This window comes from Athene noctua, chromosome 2 (assembly GCF_965140245.1).
Source record: "Athene noctua chromosome 2, bAthNoc1.hap1.1, whole genome shotgun sequence".
NCBI lineage: Eukaryota > Metazoa > Chordata > Aves > Strigiformes > Strigidae > Athene > Athene noctua.
This window is the reverse complement of record NC_134038.1, coordinates 140,118,651-140,137,293: the sequence shown is the minus strand read 5'-3', so window position 1 is coordinate 140,137,293 and position 18,643 is coordinate 140,118,651. Positions and strand designations below refer to the sequence as shown.

Sequence of the window (18,643 nt, the reverse complement as noted above, 5' to 3'; positions counted from 1 at the left end):
ATTTGTGAACTGGCGTCACCAAGCCTCGCACGGAGGAGAGCAGAGGCACAAAGCGGAGCGCTCTCTGCACGCCAGGCTCCCCGGCGGCCGCCCCGGGGAGCAAGCCCCCCCGGCCCCGCCGGCCCCGCCGCCCGCTGCCGGTTGCCGCTGGCAGCGGCGGCGTGCCCCGCTCGGCTCCGCGCCTCCCCGCGTCGCTCCGCGCCGCCGTCGGGGGCCGTCACCCCGGGCCGACCCCGCGGAGCCGCCGCCGTCCCCCCCGCCGCCAGCGGGTGGCGCTGGAGGCCGGCGGACGGGCGGGCGGCGGCGGCGGCGGCGCGCCTCGGCGGCGCGCCCCGGGCCGCCCGCGCCCTCCCAGCTCCCCCACCAGTGCACGAGTTTACCTCTAGAGGTCATCAGGCAGGATTTACGACTGGACAACAAAAGCACGTGATGTGAAGCCGTACCCCATATTTGGGTGCCTACGTAGGAGGGAACCAAGTACATGTCCCAGTCATTTCCATAATTCATCATAAATTGTGCAAGGGTGCTATAGACGCACAAAACGACCAAGAGCCACAAATCAAGCACACATATCAAAAAACAAATGAGCTCTTATTTTGTAAACTCATTTTGCGGTCGCTATCCAAATGGCCCGGACTACCAGTTACATAATTATGGAGATCACAGCTCGGTGAGCGAGCAATACAGGGACTCCGCCAGCATGCACTCCGGCAGGTACGGATACGGCTACAATGGCATGGACCTCAGCGTCGGGCGCTCTGCTTCCACCCACTTTGGTGCCAGCGAGAGACCCCGCAGTTACCCGGCCAACGCCACCTCTGCCTCGACAGAGCCCAGGTACAACCAGCCCGCGACGTCTTCCCACTCGCCTCCCCCTGACCCTCTGCCCTGCACCGCCGTGGCCGGTTCGCCCGTCAGCGAGAGTCACCACGGGGTGAAAAACTCCCTCGCCAACTCCACCAGCACTTCGTCCAATTCCAGCAGCAACACGCACATCAGCAGAGACGGGGTTGGCACCTCGTCTGGGACTGAGGAAGACACTCCAGCGAGCAGCGAGCAGGCAAGTGCCCCGACCGACCAAAGCACAGCCCAGCCTTCACAGCCCCAGATCTACCCCTGGATGCGAAAACTGCACATAAGTCATGGTAAAGCAAATACCCTGTTCTTTCTTTATTTCTCTGGAGGAAAAGGAGGATTTAATGTAAACCGGGTGGCTGCGCCGAGCAAGGTCGGGGAGAGGGGGAGTGGAGGGCGTGAGAGCGGGCAGGCTCCGCGCACAGCACAACTCTGCTCGCAGGGAAGCACGCTCCCTTCTCTGGGCGAGTCGTGTGTGTCCCGTCCCCCCCCCGCCCCGAAAGAAAAAAAATAAAAATAAACTGCCCGGCCCCAGAACCGCCGCCCGCCCGGCTCCCGGCGCCGGCCCCGGCGGGCAGCAAGCGGGGGAGCAGAAAGCGCCTTCCCGAAGGGGGGGAAGCGGGGGCTGCTCCCGGCTCTACCCTGGAAGGGGGACCCTCCAGTGGGAACGGCGCGGCTGACCCCATTTATTTCGCCGAGCCGTATTAAAAAGAGAATAGGAGAGGGCGAGGAGGGCAGGTTTCACCGCTGGGAAGCCGAGGAGGGGGGCGGGGGGGGGTGCGGCGAGTCGCCCTAAACTCCGGGTAGAGGGCTTGCGGGGCGCGGGGAAGCGGAGCAACTTTCAGCCCCGGGTACCTGCCCTGCCCTCGCTGCTGGGGGAGCAGCCGGGGGCTCGCTGCCTCCCAGAGCCTTCCCCAGCTCAGCCGTGGGAAAGGGCTGCACGCTGCAGCTCTGCTCTCCCAGCCCTGCAACCCCAGCGAGCAGCAGAGGCATCCTCCAAAGGCAGCTTATCTGGGGGAGGCGGAGGGGGAGGGAAGGGGGGGGGGGGATCAGCCTTCCAAAAAATAAAATAAAAAACTCAAGTTAAAAAAAAAATCGAACCCCCCAGTTCAAGCGAAAACTTACCGAGACCACAAAATCCCCCTCCCCCAAGCCTTTCCTAAAAGGGGCTGGAGGGGAAAACTTGTTGAGCGTTTATCCAAGCCAGAAACAAAACCAGGCAGGACCGAGAATAACGGTCCTGGTCGGTGGTAGCTGCAATAAGACACGACGAAGGCTCCGAGTGGCTGCTGAGAATCTAAATCATGTACTTTTCTCTTCCAGACAACATAGGGGGACCAGAAGGGAAAAGGGCTCGGACTGCTTACACCCGCTATCAGACCTTGGAGCTGGAAAAGGAATTTCACTTCAATAGATACCTGACCCGCAGAAGAAGGATTGAAATAGCACATGCTCTTTGCCTCTCAGAGAGACAAATAAAGATCTGGTTCCAAAACAGGAGAATGAAATGGAAAAAGGATAATAAGCTGAAAAGTATGAGCATGGCAGCTGCAGGAGGGGCATTCCGTCCCTAAGCGTTTGATCAATTAAAAGTACTGAGCAGTATTAGCTGACCCTGCGTCTCATGTCAGTACTAAGTTGACTTTCTAAAACTTCCTTGTGTTACTTCTGTGAAGAAACCCTGTTCTTGTCGCCCTTATTCATCTTTTAATCATGAGCCTGTTTATTACCATTCTCTCGCGTGTATAAGTAGATCTGCTTTTATCGTACATTTCTTTGTCTTGAATGGCTTTGTCTTGAAAAAAATAATAGATGTTTTAACTTATTTATATGAAGCGGGCTGTGTTACTTGAAGTAACTGTTAAAACAAAACTAAACTAAACAAAAAAGAACAAAAAAACGAAGGGTAAAAAAAAAAAAAGAAAAAAAAAGGAGAGAGAGAAAGAAACCCTCCCCCGGTTTAGTACAAATGTTATGTGTTGCACTCAACCTGCTTAACTGTGCATGTGTGGTCAAGTGTTAATGTCTGTATAGCTCCAAGCTGTTAAAAATATTTTTATTCAAACTACCTATATAATTCCTGTGTAATTAATGCTGTTGTAGAGGTGAAATGATGAAATCAACTGAACTTGTCCTACGTGTAGTGAATAGTGAATCTGTGACGAAAACTGTGATTCCAAGCAGTATGTCCTTGCTGTGCCTTTGTATATGACTCTTTGCACGAACTCTTAGAAGTGGCTCTTATTAAGCGCAGCTTCTGTGATGTATGTTTTTTGTGAACAAAGTTACAAATATAGTCAAAGTCTGGCTGTTTGAGCAAACTGTGATCAGCTTTTTTTTTTTTTTTTTGTATTTGTTTTTAAAAAAATCTGACTGGAAATCAACAAAAAAAATAAACTTTCTATTGTAAAGTTTTCGTGATCTGGTTTATGCAAAGCAAGAAGTTGTGCTTCCTGATTTGCCTCTGACCAAAAAAAAAAAAAGAAAAAAAAAAGTGCAGAGTTTGTAATAATATTTTACCTGGCTCCTGCTGCAAATGGTGCGATTGTCCGCTACCAGTATTTTTAAATGAAAGTTTGACCATAAGTTCCTCCTTACTGGTTTCTCGCTAGGTGGAAAGCTGCGTCGCAGGACCACAATCAACACCCTTTGTGGGTGAATCAACTGTTAGCTGTTTGCTGATGGTTGAAAAAAAAAAAAAAACCAAACCCAACATGTGCTTTGTTAAAACACGCTGCTAACTCCAAGACGTCTTTGCATCTCTAGAATTTCTCCTGTGGTTTCTTTAAGTATATTTGCAGGACAGCCACGTCCGAGCCCTCTGCGTCTATTAGTAACCCTCGCTAGCCACGTTCCCACTTTTCACCCTTCAAAAATTTTTGGTTTTCTTCTCTACAGTTAGTTTGCTATAAGCGTAATGTTACTTACCCCATCAGAGCTTGAATGGTTAACTCTTCTGAGCTTCTAAGAGCAACTAAAGATTTGCACATTTACTGACTGGTTACATTGATGCCTTCCCTTAAAAGTTATAAAACAGTAAACTTTATAAGCCCCAGTTCCGGCTATATGACATTTGGGTGCCAAATGAATAGGGTTTTGTCTATGAATTAGATCGTAAAATCATCCATAGCACAGACAGATAGGCTCACTGGCTATAAAAAGTCACGTGGTGCCATTAAAGTAAGTTTTATGGTTTTGGGGAGTTGACATCCAACATTATATACCACATAACATATAATCTCACTGACGCTGGACTTCATTTGACTCTTTTGCAGGCTACGTGTGCCTCCTGGCCATTCAAATTGTCAGGTTTAGGGACAGAAGTATCCAAACCACAAGTTCTCAATACTGTATGAAAAATGGCTCCTTGCAAGTCAAAGGTAAGTTTTGTGCACAAGTTCCTTAAAGTTTATTTGTACAGTGGGGAAGCCGAGGCTCCCGCTCGCTCTGGCTGCCTCTCGCCTCTCTCTTTCTTTCTCTTTCTCTTTCCCTTTCCCTTCCTCTCCGCCTGGAGCTTTTCAGGACGGTCCCACCGAGCCCGCGAGGCAGGATCAACCACTAATGATCCAGGTTGCGCTGCAAATCCCCCCCATCCCTTCACTCGCAGCAGCTAGCTCGCTATTTTAACGATCAAATCAAAGTAAACCACAATAAGCGACTTTGGCAGAGATGGATTTTGGGGCCTAGTTTTAATCACTTTGACTACCGCAGAAGATAATTACTTCCTTTGCTCCAATAGACTCTCCAAGTTTGGAGAGGTTTTGTTTAGCAAGGAGTGGTTACTGCAGGCGATTAAAAAAAGGGGAAACAAAATAGATAGGGCTTGATATTATCTGGGCAGTGTCTTCTGTAGGCATGATAGAGTTGGAGGCGTGCTGATATGGTAATAATCTTTGGACTGGTGAAATATGTTGCACATCAGAGCTAGTATTAAAATGGCACAGACTGTACTGGAGCACTTAAGATTCCTATTTTCTGCATTGAGGTTGTGCAGAAAGATTTAGCTGTGTATATATGTCCATCTGCGAGTGCGTAGTATGTTTCGGGAATGTGCATTTATAATGTTGCTGTAACTTTTTCCAGATCCTATATGTAACAGTATAAATATAAATATATTTATATGTATATTATATATATATATACATATGAACATAACTGCATGCATGTACAGACCGATGTATAAGCCTCTATAAAGCTGTGCACATGCACATGTGTGTCTAATATTGGTGTATTTATGTATACAAGGGGTGTGTATGTGTGTATACATATATACATTTCCGTGACTTTTTTTTTTTTTTTTTTTTTTTTTTTAAAGCGAACCAATTGACTGTAACTTGTAGCATTAATACAAGAGACTACAGGTCATTAGAGTGCTGCAAATTATGAAATACGGGCTTGGTTTATTGAAGATTGTAAATATCCCCCTAGCTCTGCTCTCTCCCTCTCTGCTTTATATTGCTGGCTGCCATTGTGGGGTAGGCCCCAGCTGCGTGTTTACTTCAACATTCTTTTTATTTAAGTGGACTGTTCTCACTAGAGTGTGATTACTCAGCAATAAACTTTATGGCCGGATTTAACTTTAGTCTTTGAATTTCCAGGACTTGAATGAAAGGGTGAAAGGAACTGTCTTTCTCTGGGTAGCATTAAGGCCTGATCCTTACCCTCAGAGCTGTTACTTAGGCGAGTGATCTCAGGGGGTGCAGACAGACTGGTCTGGGACTAGGTAAGAGATTTGAGAATTGCCTCAAAAAAACCCAAAACAAAACAAAACAAAACAAAAAACCCATACATATATATACATACGTATATATCTCTCTTCAAACCAGCTGTAAGAATGTCTTTCCCTGCTCAGGTTTGGAGTAGCAGGGATTCAGCAGATCGCATTGTTTTCCTTCATGTGTGATAAAGTCGGGTTTGCAAAAGAATGGGGAGGTTAAATGCGAGCTGGGAGATGGGCTTTGTTTTATTTTGCTAGTGCTATCCCGTTTGAATATTGTGGTTTAGGCTGTATCTGCTACTGCGAGCAAAAATGAGAGAAAGGCACCGGGGTGCAGGAGGGTAAGGTTGTTGTGTACCTCTGCAAGGTCTGCACATTGCTGACTGATTCCTATTTTTAATTTATTTGCCTTTAACACTAAAGAAACAGTAGTATATAAGGTTATCTCAGCTCAAAAGATCTCACAATTTTACAAATATTTAATATTTAGAGCCAACCCCCTGCATAAGACAAATGGAGTCCGAAGCCTTTGTGTCTGTGTATCCTTCCTATGAACACTGAACAAACACTTATGCATATACTTTATATTTAAAAAAATGGAAAAGCTTTAAAAGTGCATATCCAAATGCACATTTGAAAACCATTTCCGTAATAAACAGCTGGACATTTTATAGTACACTAGCTGTCACAGTTTCGTCAATAGGAATACCAGAAAGTTATATATGATAGGCACGTACTATATTATATTAGATGCCATAAAATTTTATAGTCTGAGGCAAAGGCATGAAAACCCTTTAAAAGTTTCGACTTCGTTTATATACGGGTCCTTTTCCAAGGAAAATCCTTCGCCTGTAAACGGGAATGTTACTAGACACAAACTGTTCACGATTGCTCAATATTCAACAAGACTGCATTATTTGGATTGCCTGGCGAACACACAAACACATACACACACACACCCGTTCGACTAATATTTTTGGAACCTGGATATCATCGCGGATTGTAATTTTTCATTGTCTAGAGCGAAAAGATTTGCTACTACATATTTTCACATATTTGAATGTGACTTCTAGAGCATATTCCACGTAAAGCAGTGTACAGAGATTCAAGAACTACGGAAAAGAAAAATATCCCCGGACCCACAAGCATATAAACCCACCCGTACTGCAAGAAACTCTCTAACAACAAAAGAAAGTTAGCTAGAAATGACAGTTTCTCCAGATTCCTGGCCCTGCCCTTTCCTAAGCAGCATAGTTGAAGCCATTCAAATCCAGAAACGCATTAAGATTTTCTAATCCGCTTTGAAATTTGAAATTCAAACAACCCCAGACTGCCGAACTGCACCAAAATATTCCCAGGTCCTAATTGTTTTCCGAGGGAAAATGTCATGGAGAATAATCGCTGGGAATCAGGAGAGAGGTCTTATCTGTACACATTATTTTTCTGCTGTGTTTGGGGGATTAATGCATGCGAGTTTGTTTTATTTTAGGCATGGCAAGTGGCTTTCTGCGATTTGAAATGTAGTTTACCTTATCCCTTGAAAGAAATACTTGAGTGTAGAGTGTCATGTCTAAGCGTAAAGCCAATTAAAGATTAGGCAACTCTCTTAATGTGTGTTAACTAGTGACTTTGCAAGACATAACTTTCTCTAAACCAGAAGTAGAACAATCCGATGGAAAGTCATCCGTAAATTACAGCTCTGCAGCCTTGCTTAAACCCTGCAAACGCCCTAATTGCAGAACATTACGGGGAAATTATTATTCTGCCATTTCCTTACATTTAATAAGTGTGTATCTGTGGAAGGGTGACAATAGAGGGGTTTGCAATCTGCTCCATGGGAAATTGAATGGAACAGATCATGAGGGGCGGATCTGGAGGTTTCGATTTCAAACCCTGCATACTGGAGCAATGCCTTTTCCCTCCCCGCAAATACAGATTTAACGCATTGAATGCAGACATAAGTAAATCTCCTGAGCAAGTTAAGACGTCGCTTTGCTTTCGTAACTCTACCTCATTCCTGCCCTTAAAATCTCCCCGATTTGTTGCTAGAGTTACTAGCCAGATCGCAAAACCAGAGCTCCCACAGCCGCCTGGACATCTTTAAAAATATTATCCCTTTCAAATTAAAGCATCCTCACCAATGTCTCTCTGGAAGGCAAATACTCATGGACCACCACAGTCATATGTTCCTGTAGCTACACGCACAAACAGTACCAAATCTGACACAGAGAGCGTGCAAAATTTCGCAGGGATCTCGCCTTATAGCACGCGTAAGGAATCTTTTCTATATCCCCTCCCCAAAAAAATGTCTTTTCAATAATAATATTTGCTATGAAGGTTATTGGGTAATTATTGCAATTTTGTGGAACAGTCCTTGCTTGAGGTGAAGTCTGTCTCTGGATAACAAATGGCAGCCCGTGCAGTTCACTGCCAGGTTAAGTAAATGCAGAAAAGATAAATCTGCACACCCTAGGAATCACCAGCAGAGCTCGCTTTAGACCAAGTTCACAGTCAACTCGTTTGCCTAGACAAGGCTTCGCAAACAATTAGAGTTGTTTCTTTATGTTTAAATCAAGGAGAAATGACTAAGCCCTTCGCAGCAGAGAGCTGCAGCTTTTCCCCCAACGCTCGTCGCCACATTCCTTCCAACCTCACGCCCAGAACTTACCCAGCATTTCACCTGCAATTGTAACCATATAGCGCCTTTGAGTAACAGGCTTCCCTCCAACGCTGCCGAAAGGCTGTGCACACTGATATAACAGCATTTTACAAAGCTGCGAGATTAAAGAAAAGAAAAGGAAAGGGGAAAAAAAAAAGCGCGCAACAATTAAAAATGCAAAAGTATCCGATTTCTCAACAGCAAGAAGAAGGAAAAAGGAAAAAAAAAAAAAAAAAAAGCCCTTAGAAAGCTGGGGGAAACGGCAGAACTATTGAAACAAACAGTGCGAGTCTCTTACTCCTAAAAGAAGCTGCATAGCTTTTGTATATCTTTGTGGTTAAGGGCGTTACAACTGCAGGTCAAAAAGTTGAGGGTCAAAAGTTTACGTTTTGCACCACTCTTAGTCATTCGCCCAGACAGAGTTTGATGTCAATGTTATAGCCGAGATCTTGACTATCAGCACAAAAGATAAAATAGCTTTGAGTTACGTGTGTATCACAGTATGGACTCCAGGTGAACCCTACTGGCTGAATGACCTCAATTACCGAGGAAAGGATAGAAAATTCCTCTTTTCAAGAGTAATACACATTGTATTTCATCGTGAATTATCGGCCACATTTGTGTCTGAATATCTCGGGTTCAGCCGCGGCAGGTAAACACGCGTGTTACCCCCACAGCAGCCGCTGATGCTGCCTCCTCCGAGAGTCAGGTAGCAAAATGTTTCACCCTTGTTTATTATATAATAACATGCTTTAAGAGGTTTAATGTTAAGCCTTCTCACTTTGCAAAATGGCAGGAAGATAAGATAGGAGCGAAGCTATTAACGCGTGTATCGATCCCAGCCGCGTCTTTGTTTTCGCTCTCATTTCTGTAGCGACCGCTAAACTGTGCTTAAACAGGACATGCTGGAGATAATGCGGGTTATACGTTTGGTACGAAGGAGCTCGTTTAAAATGCGGAGCGGTGGGGCCGTGTTGTACTACCGATGGCAAATGTTGCGGAGAAGCTGGCGCCTTGCTCCGCTCAGTGATCTGGGGGGTCCTCACAGCCCCCTGGAACTACTCGTGGCAGCAGTTCCCAGAGAAATGGGGAGCGGGGAGGGATTTTTCCCTCCCTCCACCCCCCCGCTCCCGCCCGCCCCCCCCCCCCCCCCCCGAGGAAAAGTTCCGTGGCATTTCTTTGCGCAGGGAGTTATTCCCACACCGCTGGGATTTTCTGTTCCCGGGGCCGCCTCGGTGTCGAAGTTTCAGCTCCCTCGGTCAGGCGTGTGTGTAGGGAGAAATGGCTAATATGGCACGGGGAGTTTCATTCTGGGGGAGACCACTGCAAACCGGATTCAGCCTGAAATGATGAGGATGAGGGAGAGGATATTCCCAAATATTCATAAGCAGCTATGAAAAAGTGTAGAGGAGGGGACTGGGCGACAAGGAAGCCCGAGACAGAGTGCACCTCACCCCATCCGTGTGTTGCTGCCTTCCCACCCCCAAGGCAGGAGGCTACGCCGGCCTCCGTGTAGATGGTCCGCGTGAATTATTTGCCAGAGACACAGCTGGATCGTGGCAAGCGAGCGCTGTTTCTTGGAAGCAATTTGAGAGGTTCAATTTCAGATTAGCCAAAGAGATTTTGGGGGATTTTGCCTCAAGTATCTGCCGAAGCCTGGCAAGTATATAATGCAAGCGTTTGCTCGGCGCGTAGACGTTGGTCACAAGTTGCTGCTGTTGCTCACTTGCAGGGAGCCCTGGCATTGCACTTTCGGGGAGCCTGCCCTCGCTGGAGATAGTATATAACCTTTCACATCCAGAGTATTTATTTGGTGTAAGAGCGAAGCCTGATAACAAGCTAAAAGCCGTAGCCAAATATCTATTTTCTTAGAGAATAGCAGGCGGATTGTTTCCAAGAATAACAATGCGTCTTTGATATACCCAGAACGAAAGCTGTTGCTATAACTGGCTTACTCAAGAGTAGGTGACTGAAATCCATTTGTTTCCTCACCAAAACAATCAGTGGCTCGAATTTCATATTTTCAGTCTGGTTTAGAATATAAATATCAGTGAGAATATTGAAACTGCGACTTCAGTAAATATTGACTCTTCTGAACTCTCGTTTAAATTATTCCTTAATTTTATTTTATTTTATTTTTTTTTTTTAAAGGCAACAACCTGGAGCAGAACAGTTAACAATTTGAGACGAATTCTTTTTGTCCTTTCACTCCCTGCATTCAGCACACTGCTCTCTGGCGTGGAAGGTCTGCTCAAAAGACCATTCATTTAAAATCCGGGCACAAATCACATTTTACGTGTGTTTATTTAACCGCGCCAGGACAGAGCCAGCAAATCTCGCCAATCACCCCGTGCTTACGAGGAGCCCCGGTGCCGGAGAAGTCACCGTTTTTACCCGGTGCTGAACTTGGGGCAAAACTGCCAGCATTGCCCCGGCAGCGAGGATAGGAAAGGAACGCTCCCGCCCGCGGAGGCAGGAGCAGCCTCGGGGGCTGTATCGTTCCCGGGAACAAAGAAGGGAATACAGTCGATACATTCCATAACGTTTACATTTTCCCGCGATTTTTTCTTAATTTTCCCTTAGAAGTAGTGACCTGGGCAAAGCACCCCGCTATCTAAAAGACACTGTTATAGACCTTTTAGAAAAACTAAGTCCAAGGCCGAGGTGAACTTCAGGTCACCGCGTCTAACAAATATGAAAATGTCGCCTGGTGAAGGGCACGCCTTGTTATTTAACAAAGACTGTCAATGTGTAAGATTAATAAGAAACAAAATGCACACGGTGTCACTTTTCGGTCACTTTGAAACTTGGGACAGCCTCGCATTCAAGAGGGGAAAGCTGGGGCTAAATATATTCAAAATGGTTCAAATCAAATTCAAACCAGGCTGCTAGTGCGATTCTTCCTCCTCCTACCGCTCTCGGTGGAGGATGCCCGGGCACGGCGAAAGGTTGACTTGAAGAATTATTATTATTATTATTATTATTACTACTACTATCACTATTACTATTCTTGCCGTTGTTATTATTATTTTATCTTTCGGGGTAATTACGACCTAGCCGCGCATATGGAGGGTAGCAGGAGTGCTTGCCTGTTTCTCAAGAAAAAGGGGATCCCCCTTTTCCCCCTCTTTGGGTATGTATGAGGTTGCCTCTTCTTGGTGCATGAAAATTGACTCTCTCCCTCTCAACTTAATCTCCTTCTCGGCCAGCCTCGGCCAGGAAACTCTCGCTCCTTTATTAACTGATTAAAGTCTCCTTTGCCAGTGAAATCGAACCTTGAGCCCTTCTGGAAAAATAAGGGAGCTGGCCTATTTTTTCCTCTCATTTTCTTTCTTTGAGACCTTAGGATGATGCTACAAGTTTGTTAAAGGGAAGTACCGGGGAAAAAAAGGGTTTCTGAGATTGTTTATTACAGTCATAAATCTTGCAGTAAAATGTCGAAATGGCCGTGTGCAAGATAACACTTGGTGGTCTTGGCTGGGTTCTTGTTTATGATAACAAAACCACAAAGACATGGAACAGGCCTTTTGGAGGTCCTGCCTCAGCACATCTTCGCAGACTAATAGAACCACACGAAAAAACCAGACTTGAGCCGAGCAGCTCAGGTCACCTTGCAGATTTACAATCGTATACAAAATTGCATCTCTCTCTCTGTAACCGAGGGCCAGAGCCCCACGGTAGAGAGAAGCGCAGTGAAACAAGTATACTTTGAGATCTAATCACGGTAAATAATACGAAACAGAGCCCGGTCAGCTCGCCCAATATAGCGCTGAGCTTACAAACCGAGACATCACTTTTCGTTGTGTTTTACCGCGGCTGGGAAGCACGACAGCCTGCTGTAGTGCTCCGGCCACGGGGGCTCAGGACTTACGCCGAGGATAATATTTACGATAACCCGGTGTAGTTCATCTGGTGCTGGCCGGCAGGTATTTGTACATACGTGTCTGTATGTGTGCATGTATCTCTCTACGCCGGGAAAACGCTCTCTGCTCGCCGGGAAAACGCTCTCTGCTCGCGGTGGACGTTGACAATCTTTTTTTTTTTTTTTTTTTTTTTTTTTTACGGTCATGTAGGTGGGAGCTTTATTCTTTTACAACATGGGTTTGCTGTAGGTTTTGTCTTTTTAAAAAATATAAACAAAGCGATCTCCCTTTTCCTGTCAAATGCGTGTTGTTGAGCAGTTGCGGCTGCCTCTGTGTGCGTGTGTGTAACCGCATTTCCTCTCCACGCAGAGTAAATAGAGAAACTTATCTATTACCCCAGTTAAAGAGTTCCGTAGATGTGCCTTTGGAAATGAGTAAGTAAATGTGTTTTAACTCTCTTTACAAATTAGACATTCGATAGGAGGAGGAAATGAGTGATTGTTTAGATAAGTACCCCAGTATACCCAAGTGCTGGAAATGTTCTAACATATTACAAGCCGCCTGCAATGTGAGTGCGTGCGTGTGTGTGTGTGTATAAAATATAAATCGATACGGTGTGTGTCTTGTTAGATAGAATATATATTCAAATAGAATTTTATTGCGTGTATCCATTATCTATAAAACTGCAAAAGACAATAATCTGAATTTAAACCAGGGTAACTGTTAATGTAATATCTTTAGGAGGGCAAGATCTAAACCGTTTCATATTTACGCTTGATATATTAGATGTATTTTCCCATACCGGCAGAAGAGATTACCCACTCAGCAATTATATTCTCGAAGGGTGAGCAAACATTTCTATGTGTTTATACGCTTTCCTGAAAAAGAGCGAAAAAAAATCCGAAAAGTTCGCCTCTAACTCCGAATCTACCAGACTAGCTGACGTTCAATAAGTATTCCTCCCCCCCCCCCCCTTAGAATAAGAGCGTAATTAGTTTAACCATCAAATTTCAATTACCTAAGGTCAGGGCGGTTGCCTCTTTTCCTTCTGAGCTGCAAATATCGTTAACAGTGTCAGTTTTAGCAGCGCAGAAGTGCCCGAGTGCCCTCTCCCTCCTACGCCAGGGTTTGCGAGTTACTTCTGTGAAGGCGCTAGCGATTTCTAGTGGAAGAGATAATTAAGAAATAAACCCAAGACGAGGCATACCAAGCGGACGGGCTTAAATTCGTAGTTTGGAAAACGGCTCCTCCGCGGGGAGGGATGCTGGCAGTGAGCCCTGCTACTGCCGGTAGGAAGTATTTGATACCGTCGTGTCCGCCTTCCCCCCTCTCACTTCCCCCTCTCTTCCCCGTTATTTTCAGGCTCGCTATATCCCCCACGCCCCGCAAGCCCCTCGAGGACTCTTCTCGGCCTCCCCGCCACCTTCACGCTAACTTTTGCATCTGTTCCTCCGGGCAGCACGGCTCCAGCGGTGCCAAGGGCTACTAGCCCTCGGGTCGCCGCCCGCCCGCGGTCCGCAGCAGCGGGGCGCTGGGGGCAGACCCCGACGGGCTACCGGTGGCCTGTGCCCGGGGGCCGCGGCCGCCCTCTGCCTGCCTGCGCGCAGCCCCGGCTCCAGGCGCTGGGAGACGGGCTGCTTTGAGAAGGATTGTGCAACGGCCGCCTTGTGCAATGCCTGCCTGCCTCCCCCCGGACCGCGCAGCTTGGCTGTGCTCCGCTTCCTCGCCCCGCTTCCTACGCTCTGCCGCGGGGGAACGGGGGAACAAAAAGTGCTGGAGGGGGGGGGGGGCAGGGAAAGACTGTCAGAGCTGCTTTAGTTTTATCGCGCTTGACACCGCGACTGCGGGGTGCGGCCCGGCCCGGCGAGCGGGAGGAGCCGGGGATGCTGGTGAGGAGCGGCGGCGGGGCAGGGGCGTCCGGTTGCCCCCGTCGGGGCGCCCCCTCGGAGGGCAGGAGGCCCGGCGGCAGCGGCCCCCGCGGTGGCTACGCGGGCGCGGAGCTGCCCCGCGGTCGCTCGCCCTCCTTCCATTTCCTGATCCGGGGTCCGCGGCCCCGCGCGGTAATTGGCGCTGGCGGTCAGGTGGTGATGGGGTGGCGGGGGGTGCGAGGGGGAGGTGGGGGGGGTGTGCGCGGGTGTGTGTTGTGTGTGTTGTAGGCGCTCCAGGGGTGGGAAGAGAGGAAGGGAGGGGTGTGCTACGGGGAAGGCGGGGGGGAGGTGGGGGGGTGGGGGGAAGCTGGAGGCCCAAACTTTGGCAGCGGCGAGCACTTGACAGCAGCGGGAGGGGGAGAGGGAGGGAGGGGAGGGAGGGGGGGAAGGGGAGGGGCCTCGCCGAGCCCAGAAAAACGACAACGCGAGAAAAATTAGTATTTTTGCACTTCACAAATTAATGACCATGAGTTCGTTTTTGATAAACTCCAACTACATCGAGCCCAAATTCCCTCCCTGCGAGGAGTACACGCAGCACAGCGGCAGCGCCGGCAGCTCCGCCAGCTACCACCCGCACCACCCGCACCACCCGCACGCCCCGCCGCCGCCGCCGCCGCCGCCGCACCTGCACGCCGCGCACCCGGGCCCCGCGCTGCCCGAGTACTTCCCGAGGCCGCGCCGGGAACCGGGCTACCAGGCTCCCGCGGCGCCGCCGGGGCCGCCGGGGCCGCCTCCCGAGGCGCTCTACCCGGCGCAGGCACCCTCCTACCCCCAGGCGCCCTACAGCTACAGCAGCGCCGGCAGCGCGGCCCCGGGCCCCGAGCAGCCGCCCCCGGGCTCCTCGCCGCCGCCGCCGCCGCCGCCGCCGCCCGCCAAGGGCCACCCCGGCCCGGCCCAGCCCCTGCTCCCGGGCCATGCCCTGCAGCGCCGCTGCGAAGCGGCCCCCGCCGCCGGGGCCGGCACCGGGCCCGGCTGCCCGCTGCTGCCCGACAAGAGCCTGCCCGGGCTGAAGGGGAAGGAGCCGGTGGTCTACCCCTGGATGAAGAAGATCCATGTGAGCACGGGTGAGTTGCCCCTGCCGGGGGGGGGGAGGTGGGGATGCGCCTGCAGGGGAGGGAAGGGGGGGAGGGTGCTCCCGGGGCCGGGATGGGTCGTTGCGTGTGTGGCTTTTTTTTCTTTCTTTCTGTCTTTCTTTCTTTCTTCTTTCCCTCCTTCTCCCTCCGCGTTTCCTAATAAAAAAAAAAAAAAAGAAAAAAAAAGTGAGAAACCTTTTGTATCCGGGGTCCTTTATCAAAAGATTTACGAGACGCCAAACTGTTAGGGCAGTAATTATAGCCCCCATAAATTTAATTGCCCTGCAGTGGCTTTGGGCCATGTGTCTTTGAAGCTTTTCTTCTAACCCAAATGCCCATCACCATTTTTTATTGCTCCTCGATTGTCCCCACTGTCGATAGGCTGTGAAACAATTTTTCTTGCCGTTTATGTATCTTATGTGAACCTGGTGTCAAGTTATTATATAATGATTATGTTCCATCGCTCCCCCCCCCCCCCCTTTTTTTTTTTCCCCTCCGCGTGTGTGCCTGTGTGTGCACGTTTCAGTCAATCCCAATTACAACGGAGGGGAGCCCAAGAGGTCTCGCACTGCCTACACCAGACAGCAGGTCCTGGAGTTGGAGAAGGAGTTCCACTTCAACCGCTACCTGACCAGGAGGCGACGCATCGAGATCGCTCACACCCTCTGCCTCTCCGAGCGCCAGGTCAAGATCTGGTTCCAGAACCGGCGCATGAAGTGGAAGAAAGACCATAAACTGCCTAACACAAAGATGCGCTCCTCAAACCAGTCCACACTGAGCCAGCAGTCCAAAGCACAGACACAGGGCCACCCCCATCCGCTCGATGGGGCTACACCCAACGCAGCCGCGCTATAAATACGGTTTTGGTTTGGTTTGTTTTTTAAATATATATATATATATATATATATACCTATCTATTGGGGTTTTCCAGCTGCCCCGTGGTGGGGGCTGGCCGTTTGGACCAAACAACTGTGTAAAACAAAACAGGAGCGGGAAAGGAAGACGAGACGTGCCCAAGAACGGGCACATGTTTAAACCAAAACCCGGACGATTGTCTACATTGTATATAGATAATGGTTCCATGCCCATCATTTTTTTTCTATTTATGGAAACACTCTCTTGCCCTCGTTGTAAGAGAGGGCTGGATGCTGTCGCGGACGAATTCTCTGTACCTAAGATGGACTCTTTTTCTTTTTTAATCTTTTTTTTTTTTTTTTTTTTTTTTTTAAATAAAAGACGGTTAAAACAAAGACCTCGTGAGACACTTGTTTAAGGCATTGACTTGAATAGCGCTGTTTCGTGGCGTGTTCGTGGATTCCCGTGTGCGTGTGTGTGTGTGTGTGTGCGTGTGAGGGTGCACACGCATGTATGCACACACACCAACACGGGACAGAGAACGAACACGTCCACGGGAGTTAAAAGGCTTAAGAAAAATGTCCCCTTACGCTGTCTAAAGGAAAATGTTTTCTGTATCAAAGATAACTTAACTGGTTTTAAGTGTAGCCCCCGCAGTAGCTGTGATCTATTAGTTTTTCTCCACATTCCCTATTGCATTTATTTAAAGAAATATTGCTATAAAGGCTGTTGCTGTCTTCATATTTGGCACCGTCTAAATTGTTTGGGTCCATGTACAATTTGTGGATTTTTGGTGTAATGTATAACAGTGCCAAATGCTGGTAATAAAGATTATTCTGTACAAAAGAATTAAACGCTTGAAACACAAGTCCACTCAGTGCTGTTTCATCCACCTGGTGCTTGGCCGGTGTTGGCACCAGGAAGGGAAAACAACGGTTTAACATACTGTTTTAACTTGGATTCATCTTGTCACTAAGGTAATGGTTGCTTTAAATATAGTGAAAAACGTCCTGACTTCTAATCGCCTGGCTGGGAAAAAGAGCGCTGTAGGACGAGGAAAGGTCTTGCTTCTCTGTATAGGTGAGTGATATTCTCTTCGGTGGACATGGGACAGAACCAGCCCGGCTGTCCATCGCTGTCCATCACTGTCTGTCCGACTGTTTTCATCTGCGTTACAGAGAAACTGTGCTTCTACTGGGAGCCAATAAGCTCCCACGATGGGTTTTGCTGGAGAAGTCACACATGCTCCCCGTGCTAACACTTTCAATCTGTAGCCAGTTGTGATTTATTTGTTCATTTTCGCCCGATGATGATTTCTCAGTTGGCTAGCACCTTTCATGGGGAATACATGGGCGGTAACATAGAGTTTCTCTAAGCTGCCTTTTCTATTTCTGTTTCCTTTTATTTTCTCTTTAAGAATATTTCGAAATGTGTTGAGAAAGCCTCGGCAGAAACATTAATTTGGGTGCAACTCAGGAGGTTTATTTGACCGAGCTTGTCAAAGAGGCTGTGGCAAAATAGGGTTCAAGTGGTTCCAGCTCAGGCTGCGCATCTCACTGCTTCCAGGCGGCTAAGGAGCGCAGGCAAAGCGGAGCTGCTAGTGGGGAGCCTTGCTCAGGGCTTCCCAACAGAGAATAGCACTGAGCCGGGTAGGAAGGGGCTCGGAAAGGAGCCCAAGTGCTAGTAAATCTTCCAGGAAAGGTCTGAAGGCCAGGACTTACTTACTCACCCAAATACATCTGAGAAGGATTTTTTTGAATCGGTGCTTCTCTTCACGCGAGTGAGTCCACCAGGACCGGGTGCATCATCACCCTCTGGGTGAGGTAGCACCAGGCCCCAGGGGTGCTGCCAGCACCCCTGCCTGGCCACCCAACACAGACCAGACCCTCACGGAGGAAAATGTAATGTGCCACTGGCAGAACACGGTCAGCATCAGGGAGGTGGCAACTGTAAATACCCACAGCAAACACTGCTGTCTCCAAACCTGACCAACGAGCAGGCCTGAAAAACACGCTTCTACTCACATATTGCTGTTTACTGAATCCTGAACTGCCAGCTGCCTCCTTATCAAGGCAGAAAAATATGGCTGTGAGGTAACAACTATCCGCAAGTGTGTAACTTTTCGTTTTGTTTATTGTTGAGAATCCCTCAATAAATTTAGAGGAAAAATTAGCACGACCGAACAAAATTCCAGCTGAAACGTATTAACTGGCAATGTAGGATTTCTTTAGTGTTCAGCCTCTGCGTATAAACCTGGTTTGCTCCCATTGTAAGGAGAAATGAAATCACGCTGCAAATAGCAATTTTAGTGAGAATCATTAATCACCTCCTACAATAAATACTTCTTTGTAATTCAACAGCAGTTCTGAAAGGCATTCTCTTGGAAAAGTCTGTGAAGACGCAAAGGATTTTCCTGGAAAAAAAAAAAAAAAAAAAGTGGTCATGTGTAAAGACACAGCATCTTGGCTGTCTGCTAAAAAAATGTACACTCTCTTGTTGGAGATTGAACCGCGGACTGCAAAATACCCCATGGCAGATTATCGTCTTTTAAGGTAAATTTTCCTTTTTCCCCCCTTTTTCCCTCTGCCTGTGCTGGGAGCGGGATGCTGCTCTGAGGCTGGGAGCCCTCTGCTCCCTGTCCGATACTGCCCGTCTTTACAATAACTTTTAAAATTACATCGTCCAGTTTAAAT

At 48.0% G+C, this 18,643-nt stretch overlaps 2 protein-coding genes across 2 annotated transcripts; both read left to right on the top strand.

The window, feature by feature from the left end:
- Positions 1-583: 583 nt before the first annotated feature.
- Positions 584-2,545, top strand: HOXA5 (homeobox A5). Its single transcript, XM_074898073.1, has 2 exons — positions 584-1,145; positions 2,179-2,545. The coding sequence occupies exons 1-2, from the start codon at positions 584-586 to the stop codon at positions 2,427-2,429; spliced, it is 813 nt and encodes a 270-aa protein (XP_074754174.1). The 3' UTR covers positions 2,430-2,545.
- An 11,892-nt stretch (positions 2,546-14,437) lies between these two features.
- HOXA4 (homeobox A4) lies at positions 14,438-15,950 on the top strand. The gene is made up of 2 exons (XM_074898072.1): positions 14,438-15,086; positions 15,622-15,950. The coding sequence occupies exons 1-2, from the start codon at positions 14,483-14,485 to the stop codon at positions 15,948-15,950; spliced, it is 933 nt and encodes a 310-aa protein (XP_074754173.1). The 5' UTR covers positions 14,438-14,482.
- Positions 15,951-18,643: the final 2,693 nt, after the last annotated feature.